At 46.0% G+C, this 13,263-nt stretch overlaps 1 protein-coding gene across 4 annotated transcripts in view; it reads right to left on the reverse strand.

Annotated features, from left to right (window-relative positions):
- The window catches only part of WWP2 (WW domain containing E3 ubiquitin protein ligase 2), a 1,426,252-nt gene that overhangs the window by 857,195 nt on the left and 555,794 nt on the right, over window positions 1–13,263 (reverse strand). For all 4 annotated transcript variants that reach the window (XM_069635514.1, XM_069635513.1, XM_069635516.1 and 1 more), the window contains one exon: window positions 3,016–3,103. In XM_069635514.1, coding sequence (XP_069491615.1) covers window positions 3,016–3,103 — 88 coding nt within the window. The remainder of the gene's footprint in view (window positions 1–3,015; window positions 3,104–13,263) is intronic.

Raw genomic sequence — 13,263 nt, forward strand, 5'->3', positions numbered from 1 at the left:
GAGTGCAGGGTCTGTGCCTCTGGTGGTCATGGAGACAACCAACCAGATTCAGTGTGGAGGGTTAGCTGGGAGATGGCCAACGTCTCCAAGAGTTTGCCCAGGAAAGGAAAGATAGAGATATAGATAGAGATTGGGCGATAGTTTTCTGGAATGGAGGGGTCTGCAGAAGGTTTGTTTAGTAGGGGGTGCCCAAGTGAGTGCTTGAGAAGAGAGGGGAGGCGAAGGATCCAGTGGCGAAGGAGTGATTACAGAAATTGCCCAAGGCTGGAGCGAGAGAACCAATGTTGTCCTTAATGGTTCTGGAGGAGCAGGGGGGTCACCTGTTTGGATTAGACTTTCATAGAGCGAACTTGTCTAGAAACATCATCAGGTGTTACAGGATAGAGAGAGGAGAGGAGGGGGGGGGTGGCCATGGAGGGCCTGAAAGAGGCAGAGGGAGAGAGCGAGGAGAAGAAGAGGAGAGTGGGGACCAGATGTGCTGTGTTTTAGTAGGGCAGTTTAGTAGGACGCAGTAATGGCTGCGACCTGCACCCATCTTACCTTGCGGTCGCTGCTGGTCGACTGCTGGACTGCATGCTCGAACTCGGCGTTCCAACCCCTTTGTCGCCAAACACCTGCAACACACAACACAGCGGCTTTGTCCTGAGAGGACTTTGCTGCAGAGGGTCGGATCCTCGGCTCGTAAATGTTCGGCAGAGTGGACGTAGCGCAACGTGCTACGTATCGACGTGCAGTGTCTCCTGCGGACCTGGGTCACACAACACCACGGCCTTGATCATCTTTATCCAATCGCTTAAGTATACAATTTTAATTTTTTTACTCCGTGGAGTCTGAACAAGCTCATTGCTGCTGTTATTACGTTTGATTAGTAGGCTGTTAATTTTATTGCACCATCTGTTCAAAACTGGACAAGACTGTCTTTTACCTCCGCTTAACATCATGTATAACGAACAACACGGGGCATTTAGTATTTAAGTATAAAGAAGAGACTTCCAATGAATATGTGCCTGCAGAGATCGAAACCCAAGTGCTTGGCTCTGATTGAAATTCGAACGCTCCTAGGGAGATTAAGAGCTTGCCGCCAGATGAAATCTTGAAATCTTTAATTTTAGCCCAGTCAAGTTTGACTGGTTTGGTATTCTCAACATAGGTTTTGCTGGGAACTATTTTGCAATTGTGTGTATTGAGATTGTCAAACTGGGAGCATAAAGGGTTGGTAAAATTGGGAATATCTGGCATTGTTAAACAGGACATTTACCAGGATTGTGAAACTGGGACTGTGACATTGGGAATATACTGAAATTGCATTACAGTAAACTGGGTGTTTACTATACTTGTTGAAGAGTAAAACGAGAGTAGAATGGGCTCGTGTGAGAACACTGGGTGGATACCAAAATAGTGCACCAATAAGACAGAGTATGCTTGCCTTGTGCCAATAAGGAATACGGTGGTACTGTAGATATTGGAAGCATGTTGTAATTGTCAATATGGGAATACTGTGCAAAATGGGAAAATGGAAATTGTGTATATGGGAATACTGTGCAAATGGGAAAATTGAGGAATTGTCAAGCTTATATAGTAGGATACAGAAAATTGGAAACCTATCAGGTAGTACATAAAGAATATACTAGCACAGTGCAAAATAGGAGCATCCTGGGATTATCAAACTAGGACTGTAATAGGGTTGTGAAGGTTATGATTACCTTGGAATTGGCAATCTAAGAATATAATGGGATGGTGCACACTGGGAGTTTTCTGGGAATTCTTAATATGGGAATATAGTGAGGTTGTGAAACTATACTGGGCTTGTCAAAGTGGAAATATATTTTGGGATTGTGAAACTAGGAATATACTGGGGTTGAGCACACTGGTAAATTACTGAGGTTTGAAAAAGTGCTGAGATACTGGGCTAGTGATGCTTGGAATAAAACCCCATTTAGCAAAACTGTGATTTTACATACCAGTAATATTATGGGATGGTCAAACTGGGAATATATCTTCTGGACTATGCACAATGACAAAACAGTGCACCTATCCAACAGGAGTATGCCAGGATTATAGAACTAGCTTCATGGTGGGTTTGTTAACTTGTTGAAATAGTAGAAAAGAAGTAGAAATACATTGGGTTTGTTCAGATAAGAGTGTGAAACCCAGAGAAATGTAGTTCGTGGCAATCCATTCACTACTCTCACACTAAGAATAGGGCAAAGGCATTCCCAGAGAGAAACATATTTATAAACACCACACAGACCGCTCTGCTGTGGACGTAGAGGCTAGTTGGTCCACCTTTGCTTTCTTTCAGGCAACAGAGGGGAAATTCTGCTGGGTGGGTAATTATGTCCGAGCTATGTAAGGTTATCTGGCCATATTGAAAACTGGCCATGATGTATTAAAGGGATGGAAGGGAAACGGGCAATGAACTCCAAAGTGGGCCTAATGTAACTTGATTAGTAGGTATAACAAACTGGTAATGATGTAGGTTCACAGAAAAAACAACATGTATTCATCAAAGTATTTATGGCCTTTTGGTAGTGGCATTGATTTGCACTATGATTTTTTTTTTATTGTCTTTCTACTTAGGACAAGGAAAATGTTTCAAATTAAGGATTTCTGTTTTCAGTATATCTTACATTTCCAATAAGAGAGACTGTTAGACCCATTACCCGATTGGAGCGATCTCACATGCTTGTTTGCTGTGTTTTTTATTAGTATGACCCTGAAAATTGTGATGCAAATTACTGTTCTCCCTCAGAGATAACCTTAACACCTACATTTTGCCAGAATGAAGTTCTTTTAAATGCATCCTGGATTCTTGCATTCATATTTGGATACCAGGTCCCAAGGAATAGCCGACTAGTAGACAGAGGCATTCAAAGTTACATTTGGCTGTAATCAGTCTTCTAGTTTTAAGAGAATATTTCCATTTGATTACATCTCATACAGCACATTCTAAGTGTCACATTAAAACAATCTGACTTTTCCATTACCTTTCAGCTAAAGTATTAGAACTCTTACCTTGATTCACTTGGCATGCTATCTGTGACCATGTTTTGAAATTGGAATTCGTCAAGCCCGCTATTGTTAACATCTTTACTGGACTTTGCTGTGTGCGAAAACAAGGATACTGGTGAACAATTCTCGAAACAAAACATTCTTAATGCATAAAGTTTATAGGTGAACAGCAATCGACCCGCAAAGGGATGGAGTAATATACTGATGGGGTCCCTACACAGCTATTGTTCCTTCTATTTCCTTATAAAAAATAATAACTACAGAAATGACAAATGGAAATTGTCGTTGGACAAATTCTTCTGTACAATTTTAAACCTTGCCCTCATGCGGGAACTCTACTCCAGAAGATTTCTAAACTATTGTCAAACTCTCTACGTTTGGCATACATGCATACAAACACTGTTTAAACATGAATTCTTCATAGACATTTCAATTCCAATTCCCCCAATTTTGGTCATGTGATTTAAACCTAGGAATGGGAACCTATCAATTATTTTTGGCTTCAGTTTTTATTGTATAGCACTGTTTGACAGTTTACATTCATATTTACTAAACAGATGTTATGCATCCCAAAATCCTAAAACAAATGTAGAAAAACGTTTTGACACAATAGTATTCCCAGACAATATCTATTCTAATGAGGGGAGTATACCTTTTACGACAAAATGACTAATGTACAGATGTTACAAGAGTACATATTATTTAAGGGCTACAGAGAATTATTAGGAATAATAATAAAGTGGGTTTATATAGCGCTCTATCGTTTATGTTGGCCTCAGTGCACATCTCTCTTTAAGAGAAGAAGGATGGATTGTTAGTGGGATGCAGCAGATACAAAGCCTGTGGTGTTTCCAGTTCGTAGTACATGTTTCCTTTGTGCCGGTTACTTTATATGGGATTGGCCTTGTCATTTTGGAGTACGTTTTCCCGAAGAGCAAGCCCAATGATTGGAAGCATAAGGACTACTGTTAGGATAGTCAGTGAAGTGAATGGTGCTCTCTGCAGTTTAAAGATGCCTTCTAAAGGTTAAGGAATGATGGGAGGGTCTAAAAAAAATCAGGGAGTTTGGACGTGGTCTCATGCAGGAGATAGTTGAAGAGCTAAGAATGTACTAGTGCACTGTTGCTAGATCTTCGTGTTCTCGGAGATATGCAGTGCGAGAATTTCCTGATGATGGATTCCTCGCCCTTGCCATATAAGGAGCGGTGAGAAATGCAAAATGTTTTTAAGTGAATCCGCCTTTTGATTGGGAGCCAGTGAAGTTCTTGCAGTGCAGGGTCATGTGTTTGTGTCTTTTCAGTCCTAGTAGTCCTGCTGCTGCACTTTGGACTTTTGATAGTCTATTTAATAGATGCATCTAGTTCCAAGGCTGTTGGCATAGTCGATTCTTGATAGTATTAAAGAGATTACTGCCATGATCCTGTGTGTGGAGGTCAGGTATGGCATGATGCATCATAGGATGTAGAATTAGAAGAAACAGCCACTTATGATGGCTTTGATCTTTGCTTCAAGTGTGATGTGGCAGTCCTTTGAGACGCCTTCATTTTTAATGTGGACATTGGGAGTGTTACTGTTAGCTGGCCAAAGAACTAGTGTGGAGTTAGGTGATATGTCACTGATGATCACTTGTGATTTGGATGGGTTGAGTTTGAGTCCGTTTGTTTTCACCCTGGAATCCACCAATGTGAGGAACACACTGAGGTCCATTGAATCCACTGCTGGATTATTTGCGAGTATGCAGATTATTTGTGTCGTCTGCAAAACTGAAGCAAATGAGGCCCGGGTTACTGACAAGTCCCAGCAGTGAGGTCATATACATATTCAACTGGAGTGATGAGGCTGGAGCATTGCGGGACTCTGCATGTTAGGTTGAGGTAGGATGATTTGGAAGGAGCTAGGAGAGTGGTTTCTGTTCTCCCACTCATGAAGAATTCAACCAATGTAGGGCGATTGTGTAAATTCCAATGTCCCCTAGTCTCTTTAGTAAGATTTCATAATTGATGGTATGAGGTGCTGCACCGATGTCCAGAAGGAGGAGTGCATGAGAGGCATTCTTTAGCATGTCACATATCGAGCATAGTGTGGTCATTGGCCAGAAATCATGTTGGGATTCATGCAGGATGTTGTTGACTTCAACATTTTCATGAAGTGTTAGGTAGATGAGATATTCCAGGACGTTCCCGTAGAATGATTTGTAGGAAATTAGGTGTTGGTTGGCTGGGTCATTTGGCTCTGCTGTGGGTTGTTTGTGGAGGGGTTTAACAAAAGCAGTTTTGAAGACTTGTGAAGGCATCATGAAGCAGGATGCAGCAGATTCAATGTTCAAATAAAACTCCTTTATTAACCTAAATGTCGGAATGGTGTAAGGCATAACTTGCCCTATGCTAAGGTGGGATTTCCCTACCTAAAGAAACTAATGATAGTCTGAGTCAGTAAGTTCCACTTAAAAGTCTGTCTGTGTTCAAATCCTTTACTTGCCCTCACAACTAAAGCTAAACAATGTGTAGGGATGTCAGCACCAAAAGAAACAGTGTTCCAAATAAAGTTCTGAGCTTCTTCCAGCTCCTGGCTTGCGTTTCAGCCTCTTCCCCAAGTTCAAAAGAGTTCCACACAAAAGATCTCCGGGTTCCCTTCCCCAAGTTCAACACAGTTCCAATAGGCTTCAGGTTTCCCTCCCCCAAGTTCAACACAGTCAGTTCTCTTGACTTTCAATAAGTATTCCAAACCAACTTTGGAACCTTTCATGCTTTTCAAAGGTTCACTTAGCGTGTTCTTTTCTTGATTAACTTCAATACTTGCTAGGCACAGCTTCAGTAACTTAACTTTCCTGGTTCACTCCAAGTAGTGGTTTTTTCGGTCTAGGCGCAGTTGTCGGACCACGCGGTCCACCCACTACAGGTCACACAACCGATAACCCTTGCCACTTTGTTATTTTCACCTGTTCTCATTGGACGTCTTTGCCAACACAGGCTCCCTCTTGGAACCTGGGTCAAATGTCCACTTGCAGTTCTTTTTATCCTTGGCAGCTTCTTGCCTCTGCCACAACGTGACTTTCCCACCATTCACTTTGTGGGGTGCTTTCCTTGTCACCACCTTCTTTCACACTTCCCAACAGTGCTTATTATTTGACCTTTCACTTGTTTCCCCAAGCCCTTGTTACTGGCTTTCATTTGGTTTATACTTTCACATTGTCCGTCAATGCTTTTCTCTTGTTTTCATTATATCCGAAATTGTACATCTCTTTCATTTCACTCGTGCAACACTTTCATGTACTTTGTATATCGTTTCCTTAGTTTGGTATTCAATAATGCATGAAGTACTTTGCAGTTTGTTCGGCATTCATAAATATTTCCTTTAGTCTCCCGGCCCTCTTATTATCATGGGTTTTTCTCTGATCGGCATCTCCTTGTGCCGAAACCCAGCCCCTGGAGCGCCCCGGCGTGACTATTCCCTCTGCATCACTCACCAGTCTCCGGCAGTTCCTCCGGGTGATTTTGGCTTTTTCGTCTGCGGTCTCTCACTCCCCAGGAGTTCCGACAAACAGCGCTCATCTTTTCCAAACCTTCCTGCTGCTTTTGGCGATTCCCCAGAGTTTTCAGTGTCCGCCCCCCTCCAGCGGGGGGGCACAGAGCACTGGATTCTGCAGGGCTTCTGACCTTCCCACAGCCCATTCGGGCTGCAGCGTCTCTCTCGCTCTCCTGCAGCACTCGGCGACTTTTCCACAAGCCCCTCTGCAGCCTGCTCCGTACCGGGATTTAGTATTTTTTTCCCCAAGTGGATTTATTCCTCCAGGCTGTACTCTCGACCCAGGCAGATCTCCCTCCAGAGGCAGATCTCTCTTTGCCTCTAAATTGTTTCTCCTTATATACACCTATAGCCTTTCAACTACCTGCAGGTGTAAGCCCTTTGCCTGACCTCAATTAGTGGGACATGCCTGACCATCCTAGTACTGTTTCACAGTCCTCTTCTTTGTCTCAGTACCAGAGTGGTGTGCACAACTAGAAGTGTGCATTACTCCCAGTTGCCTCTTCTTTGTCCCAGTCTTAAAGGCATAATAATGTGGGACAGAGTGTGTGTGTGAAAGAGGGGCAGACTGATAATAACATACAAAGGTAAGGGGAGGGAAGGATGCATTCTGATAAGGCATAGGGGGATGCCATGCCTCATCTGAAGACATCCTCTCCCCACTCACCAAGGTCCCTCCACCCAGGTGATCCTCCCTCGCATATTCACCCCCAGGGACAGGATCCAAAAGCGATGCCCTTTCCTTGGGCACCTGAGCACAGAATTCAAGGGGAGCAGATGGGAGGATGCCCTCAGGTTCCTCACAGACTGGAGAAGCAGTCCCTTGCTCAATAGAAGGGTTCAGGGGGCGTAGGGAAATGGGCGCCAAACCGGTCTGTGTAGTTGTAGCTTTGTAGATTGGGGGGTGGGGCAGGGCTATTCTGGGGAACCCACTTGATTGCTGGAAACAAGATTTGGAAGAATTTCTTGGAGGGAGGAAAGGCAAAAGGCAGTTAACTGTGTAGAGGGCGCTCTAGTGTAGGGGTCTCTTTCTGTGGGGGTACTGGTAACTTGCAGTCAACTTGGTCTTGGATTAGTTGAATTTTGTTGCTGACTGTGACACACTGAAATCACAGATCTCTTTCAAGGGTGTAGGAGTGGTGAGACAAGCTTTAGGGTACTACTTTTCATGATATGATATAAGTCATTTATAACGTGCCTGTACACAAGTGTTCCTAGGCGCGCCAAGACAAGGAGGGGGAAACAGAAGGAGGACAAACAACGATTTTTACTAGGCCTTGTGTCATTCAGATTGTGCAAGTGCATGGAAGAGGGCAGGGGAGAAGTGCCAAGATGGGGTTGGTGGGGGAGAAATGCAGGTGACTCAATGTGTGCTGCCAGAGGGTGGCTCTTAAGTGCAAAGAGAAGAGACTGTAGGGTTACAGATACAGATGCTTAAGTGCTGAGGGAGCGCAGTGTTACGCTCACCTGGTTCCCACAGGGGCGTCGATCGGACCCGGACAGCTGCGGTCTCCACCAACGTTATGCGTAGTGAAGAGATGACAGTCTGGACTGGCCCACCTAATCTTGTCTGCTGGACTCGTAGAAGTATTCTCCTGCAAGTGGAGAAAGGGATTTAGCCACCCGTGGACTTTAGTGATGGCCCCCCCAACAGTTCTCGTTCTCCCCACTAATCCCCTCCGATATTCCCTTTCGGTAACCTCACCTTATGTTTTTAAATGATGAGCTCTCCATCCTGTATGGCATGCAAGGGTGCGTAGATACCAGTTATTTCACTGGGTTGAAGGTACTGGAGGAGTTCTGGAGGAATATTGACTCCAGTGTCTATAAAGTTCAAAAAGTTCAATATGTCCGATGTTCACTCTTGTTCCATTCCCTCGTTAGGTTGGAGCTGGGTCCAAAAGAATATTGCCTGGAGGCAGCTGATGGCGTTCAGGTAAGAGTCTGTATTACCAAACACTGTCCGGTAAAAGTTGCATGAGTTTAACTTGCTGTTTTCTCTCCCTTTATAGGTGCGGCATAGGAAGATGCGGCGAATTAAAGAATAATACCTCCGGCAGGTAAGCCTATGGTGGCAAAGAGATTGTCCTTGTTGGTTTTCTTGGCTCACCTTGTTATTCCTTTTGTTTTCCCCCCAGGTGCTGGGTTTCGACGAAGAAAATGATGGAGGCAGCGCCGAGTCGAAAGATGCAGTGGACTGGTGAGTATAACACGGCGCTGCTGCTGGCGAAGCGACGCGTGCTGAAATAATGTCCTTTCCAGGCTCGGAGATGTGCTAGGTCCGGAATCAGGTAAGGAATCAAATAATGTCTGTGATATAACCTCTTCTCCTTTCTTTGCCTTTTGTCTAGGAGCTCCGGATTCGAGGCAGGCGTGGCAGAAGGCTGGATGCTGACTTGCAGACACGGTGAGCGTCACGCTGCTGGATGCAGAATAACGCGAAGCATGGGCTGCTGTTCGGGCGTGGTTTAAATAGCCTGCAAAGTAGTCCCAGGTAAGAAGTTCCCCAGAACCACACCCGAGTGAAAAATAGTCCCTGTAATAAAATAGTCCCATCCAGGCCTCACATCTAAGGCGCCAGGACTGAATCCAAACAGCCCCCAGCCGGGGCTGTTGGGGTTTTAATGAGTATCTGGATGCCTGCTCCCGGGGCTGATGGACTCGATCCGGATGCCCGGGTGTAGGCATCAAGACACGCAGAGGCAGTGCAAGGGCAACTGGACATGCCAGGGGACCAATGTGCGGAGCTATCAGAGACATTAGCATGGGAGAGGAAGAGAGAAAGTTGAAGCGAAAAGGAAGGTCTTGAGTTGCTTCCGGAACCGGAGGTGGTTCTACTCAAGTTTGAGAGAGGCAGGGAGGCTGTTCCAGAGGGAGGCCCCAGCCGAGGAAAGAGATCTGCCTGCTATGCTCTGCTTGGAAAAGCGTCTGAACCTCAGAGACTTGGAGGTGGATGAGCAGAGAGCTTGAGAAGGAAGATGTTAAGGAAGAGAAAGTTGGATGTAGTGCGGTCCCGGGCCCCAGAAAGCCTTGCGGACGATGCAAAGGGTCTTACCACTTGATGCTTGCAGCCACAGGGCACCAGTGCAGAGATTTCAGAGCTGGAGAGATACGATACCTGGGCTTGTGGCCAAGGATTAGTCTCACAGTCCTGTTCTGGAGGAGTTGTAAAGGTCGAAGAGTAGAGACAGGCCGTTTTAGAATGAGGCTATCGCAATAGTCCAGCCTAAAGAGGACCAGGGCTCTAGAGACAGCAAGCTTCTGGGGGAAAAGTGAAAAAAGGCAGAATACCTCTGAGGAGGTGCAGCTGAAAGTGTGACTTCTTAGAGACGTCGGAGATGTGAGGAGAGAAGGAGAGGGTGGATTTTAAGATGACACCAAAGTTCTTAGCCTCACAGGAAGGAGCAGGAAAAGGGCCCAGGGTGGGTGCCCAGAGTGAGAGAGAGGAAAGGAGGGAGCAGAGATCATTGGCAGCAGACCATTCCTGAATTGCAGCCAGACAGTCTGGTATGAGAGAAGGAGCAGAGGTGGCTGCCGGGAGCCTGAAGGAGAGCTGGGTGTCATCCGCATAATACTGAAAGTTAGAACAGAATGTAGCGATGCGCCGGACCAGAGGTGCCAGGTAGTAGTTGAATAGCCAGGGAGAAAGGTCAGACCCCTGGGGAACACCACAGGTAGAGAAAGAGATAGAGAGGAAAGACCCCAGTTGGACCTCAGAGGGTCGGTCAGTGAGAAAGCAGGCCAACCAGACAGCGCCTGATAAATGATACCCAGGTTGTCACACAGGCGATTGAGCAGGATGACATGGTTATAATGTATAATTTTTAAGTAATTTGTGATGAAGCCGATGGTGCCATCACTCCTTTCCTAGCGGTGACCACTCAGAGTTCCCATGTGGCCAGGGGACAGCAGCCGCTACCTTATCCTGACCCTGGGACAGCTATATGAGGGAGGATCAAATGGGGGGAGACAACCTCTGGGAGAGTAGCACGCACCATCGGACAAGGCCTTGTATTCCTCTTCCTCTCGTGAGGATACCCCCATGACTTAATGGCATATTGCTCCACCTCCCCTCATCCCGCTAGGAAAGGTGCTGAAGAACTTCAAACAATATCTATATGTGAACTGCTAAGATCTGATTTAACCTCCAAAACACATGATATCTCCTCAGACTGCGCTTACAAGTTATTCAAAAATAACTTGCACTTATAGACTTCTGAGAGCACTCAGCCAGACTTTCCATGTAAAACATCCAGAATGGACTTCCATTCCCATAACTGCAAGAATACTGGGATGAGGAAGATGAGCCGAGTGATGCAGAGCAGAAAAGACCAAGAACTCTGGAGAGAGAGAGCGGCTTCTCTCAGTGAGGACCGGGAGACCGAGGAGCTACAAGGAGCTCTGTGGAGCCGTCGGCCTCAGAAAAGAAGAAGAGGAAATGATGACCGCAAGAGAAGACACACTGCAAGAACGCCAGAAGCCAGCGCAGGGCTCATGGGCGTTTGCAGGTGTGAAGTGGCAGCATTTACCTTTCCATAGCCTGACATGAAGCAGACGGGCAAGGCAGGAACTGCAGAACACAGAAGCCGAAGAACGAAGGCGGCGAGATGAGGATAAAAGCCGAACGCCCGCCACTGGGTTATCGCGAGAGGAACGAAGCACACCAACAAGAACCGGTGAGTCCCGGAAGGGAGATATGGACCCTGGGTTGTATTGGCAGATATGCCAAAGACAAATAATTGTCCACAAAGCAAATCAGGCATTTGAAAGAGAAGGCACCTGTGAACATTTCATTGAAAGGGAAAGCAAACAAAAAGTACGAAACTTTCAGGAATGTCAGTGCATGAAATACACAGCCTAGAAAAGCCCTTCAAGGATAATGTACCAGGCAGATACAGAATTAGATAAAGCAGACCCCAGAAGATATTACATTTGGAAGTGGGTTCAGAGTCCGCATGAAGGATGTCTGGGCTGGAGAGTATGCCAGTTACAAGTGTGTTTAAAGAAAGCCCTGGCAGGATAATATACCAGGCAACGACAAACTGAGCAGTGCATAAGAAATACATCACCAAAAGGGGTCCTCAGAAGGATCAGGACTAGTCAAAGGCTGTGTGAAACCAAAGAGACCAGGAGTGAAAACCTGGCAGGGGAGTACACCAGGTATCCTAACAGGACAAAGACAATGTAACGCTCACCTGATTCCCGTAGAGGCGCCGGTCTTGACTGGGCGTATACCGTATCTTCAAAGGTGATGTGTAACACACGGCTGTCTCTTTGGGCGGGACCTCTGTGCACTGTATGTCTGACTCGAAGGGTAAGATGTCTGCAGATAGAAAATATGGGATTAATGAACTGGGTTATTGAATGTCTCTCTCTTCTTCCCTTTCTCTTCTCCTGTAGAACCCCAAAGGTTAACGCTCTCACCTTAGGTAAGTGAACGCCGTGCTCTCCATCTGCCTCGGGGCAGGGTGCTGTAACCAGTTTCTTCACTGGATAAGGGGAGCAGGCCTCTTGACTTCAGAGGACTGCTGTCCGTCGTTTACTGCACGAACGGTAAGTTTCGAGTAATTCTAATGTCTTTAAAAGTCTTTAGTAATGATGTCTCTTGTTTTGCAGGGTTCCGGCGATGGCGGGCTGAAGTGAGTTGAAGATGGAGCCCGTGTGATGAATAGAAGCGCCTGGAAGCACGTAAGTAAGCGCTTGTTGCCTGCTTCACGATGCGCTCTAACTGTCTTTTTATTTTGCAGGTACAAGTTCGGAGCGGCTGCAGGGTGCCGGAATACCCACTGGGTTAGATGTGGAAAGGAGTACTGGCACGTGAGTATTAAAGTTCCCCAATGTCTTTAAACGCACCTTGTTTTGTCTTTCAGATGCGGGATGCAGCGCCGAAGGCCTCCGGAGCGTGCGAAGAATTGGTAAGCTTTTGTCTTTCAGATGCCGGAATGCAGCGCGAGGCGTTGGTGACAGCCAATGGACCAGGTAAGTGAAGCGCTGTCACTGAAGACCGTAATGCTAACCTGTTCTTTTTTGTCTTTATAGGTGTTGCTGAAGACTGGATTCAGGATGGTAAGCCTTTTTCCTTAGGCCCAGGATCAGGTGCAGAAGACACGATGAGCGTTCTGCTGCAGAGGATGCAGAATAACGCAAAGCAAGATTCATCCATCGGGTGTGGTTTAAATAGCCTCCTGTAGTGCTTAGGTGTCTCCTTCCACAGCCACGCCTAGGTAAGAAAAGAGTTCCTGCTTTCCAGAAGAGTTCCAGTGTTCTGAACCTAGGGAGTGGCTCCTGCCAAACCCAACAGGAAAAGTAGTTCCAAACAGAAGAGGATCAGAGGCTCAACTGGCAGGCAAGTAAGCAGCATGGTCTGCTGCAGGTAAGTCCACCCAAGCATTATGAGCCCGGCGCTTCCAGCGCTGGGACTGGGCATATTTATGAGCCTGGTGCCACTGGTGCCAGGACTGGGTCCAAAAGGTCCCAATTGGGACTGGTTGGCACTCGGAACCTGGGTTATGGATCTGCTTCCAAGGGAGTTGGGAAAACCCTGACCTTTTGGAAGCAGAGATCATGACAGACAAAGAGTCGAGTTATTTTGTGTATCAGTAGTGTTGTGAAAGAAGAGAAACTCAAGAAACTTATCTTTGAATATACAACAAATGGAAGAGAAATCCGGGGAAGGGAACCACTCTCTGGAACAACCTTTGTGTTGGAGATACGCATTTTTTCTTT

The sequence above is a fragment of the Ambystoma mexicanum genome, chromosome 1q (genome assembly GCF_040938575.1).
Source record: "Ambystoma mexicanum isolate Mex_15411 chromosome 1q, UKY_AmexF1_1, whole genome shotgun sequence".
In the NCBI taxonomy this organism is placed as follows: domain Eukaryota; kingdom Metazoa; phylum Chordata; class Amphibia; order Caudata; family Ambystomatidae; genus Ambystoma; species Ambystoma mexicanum.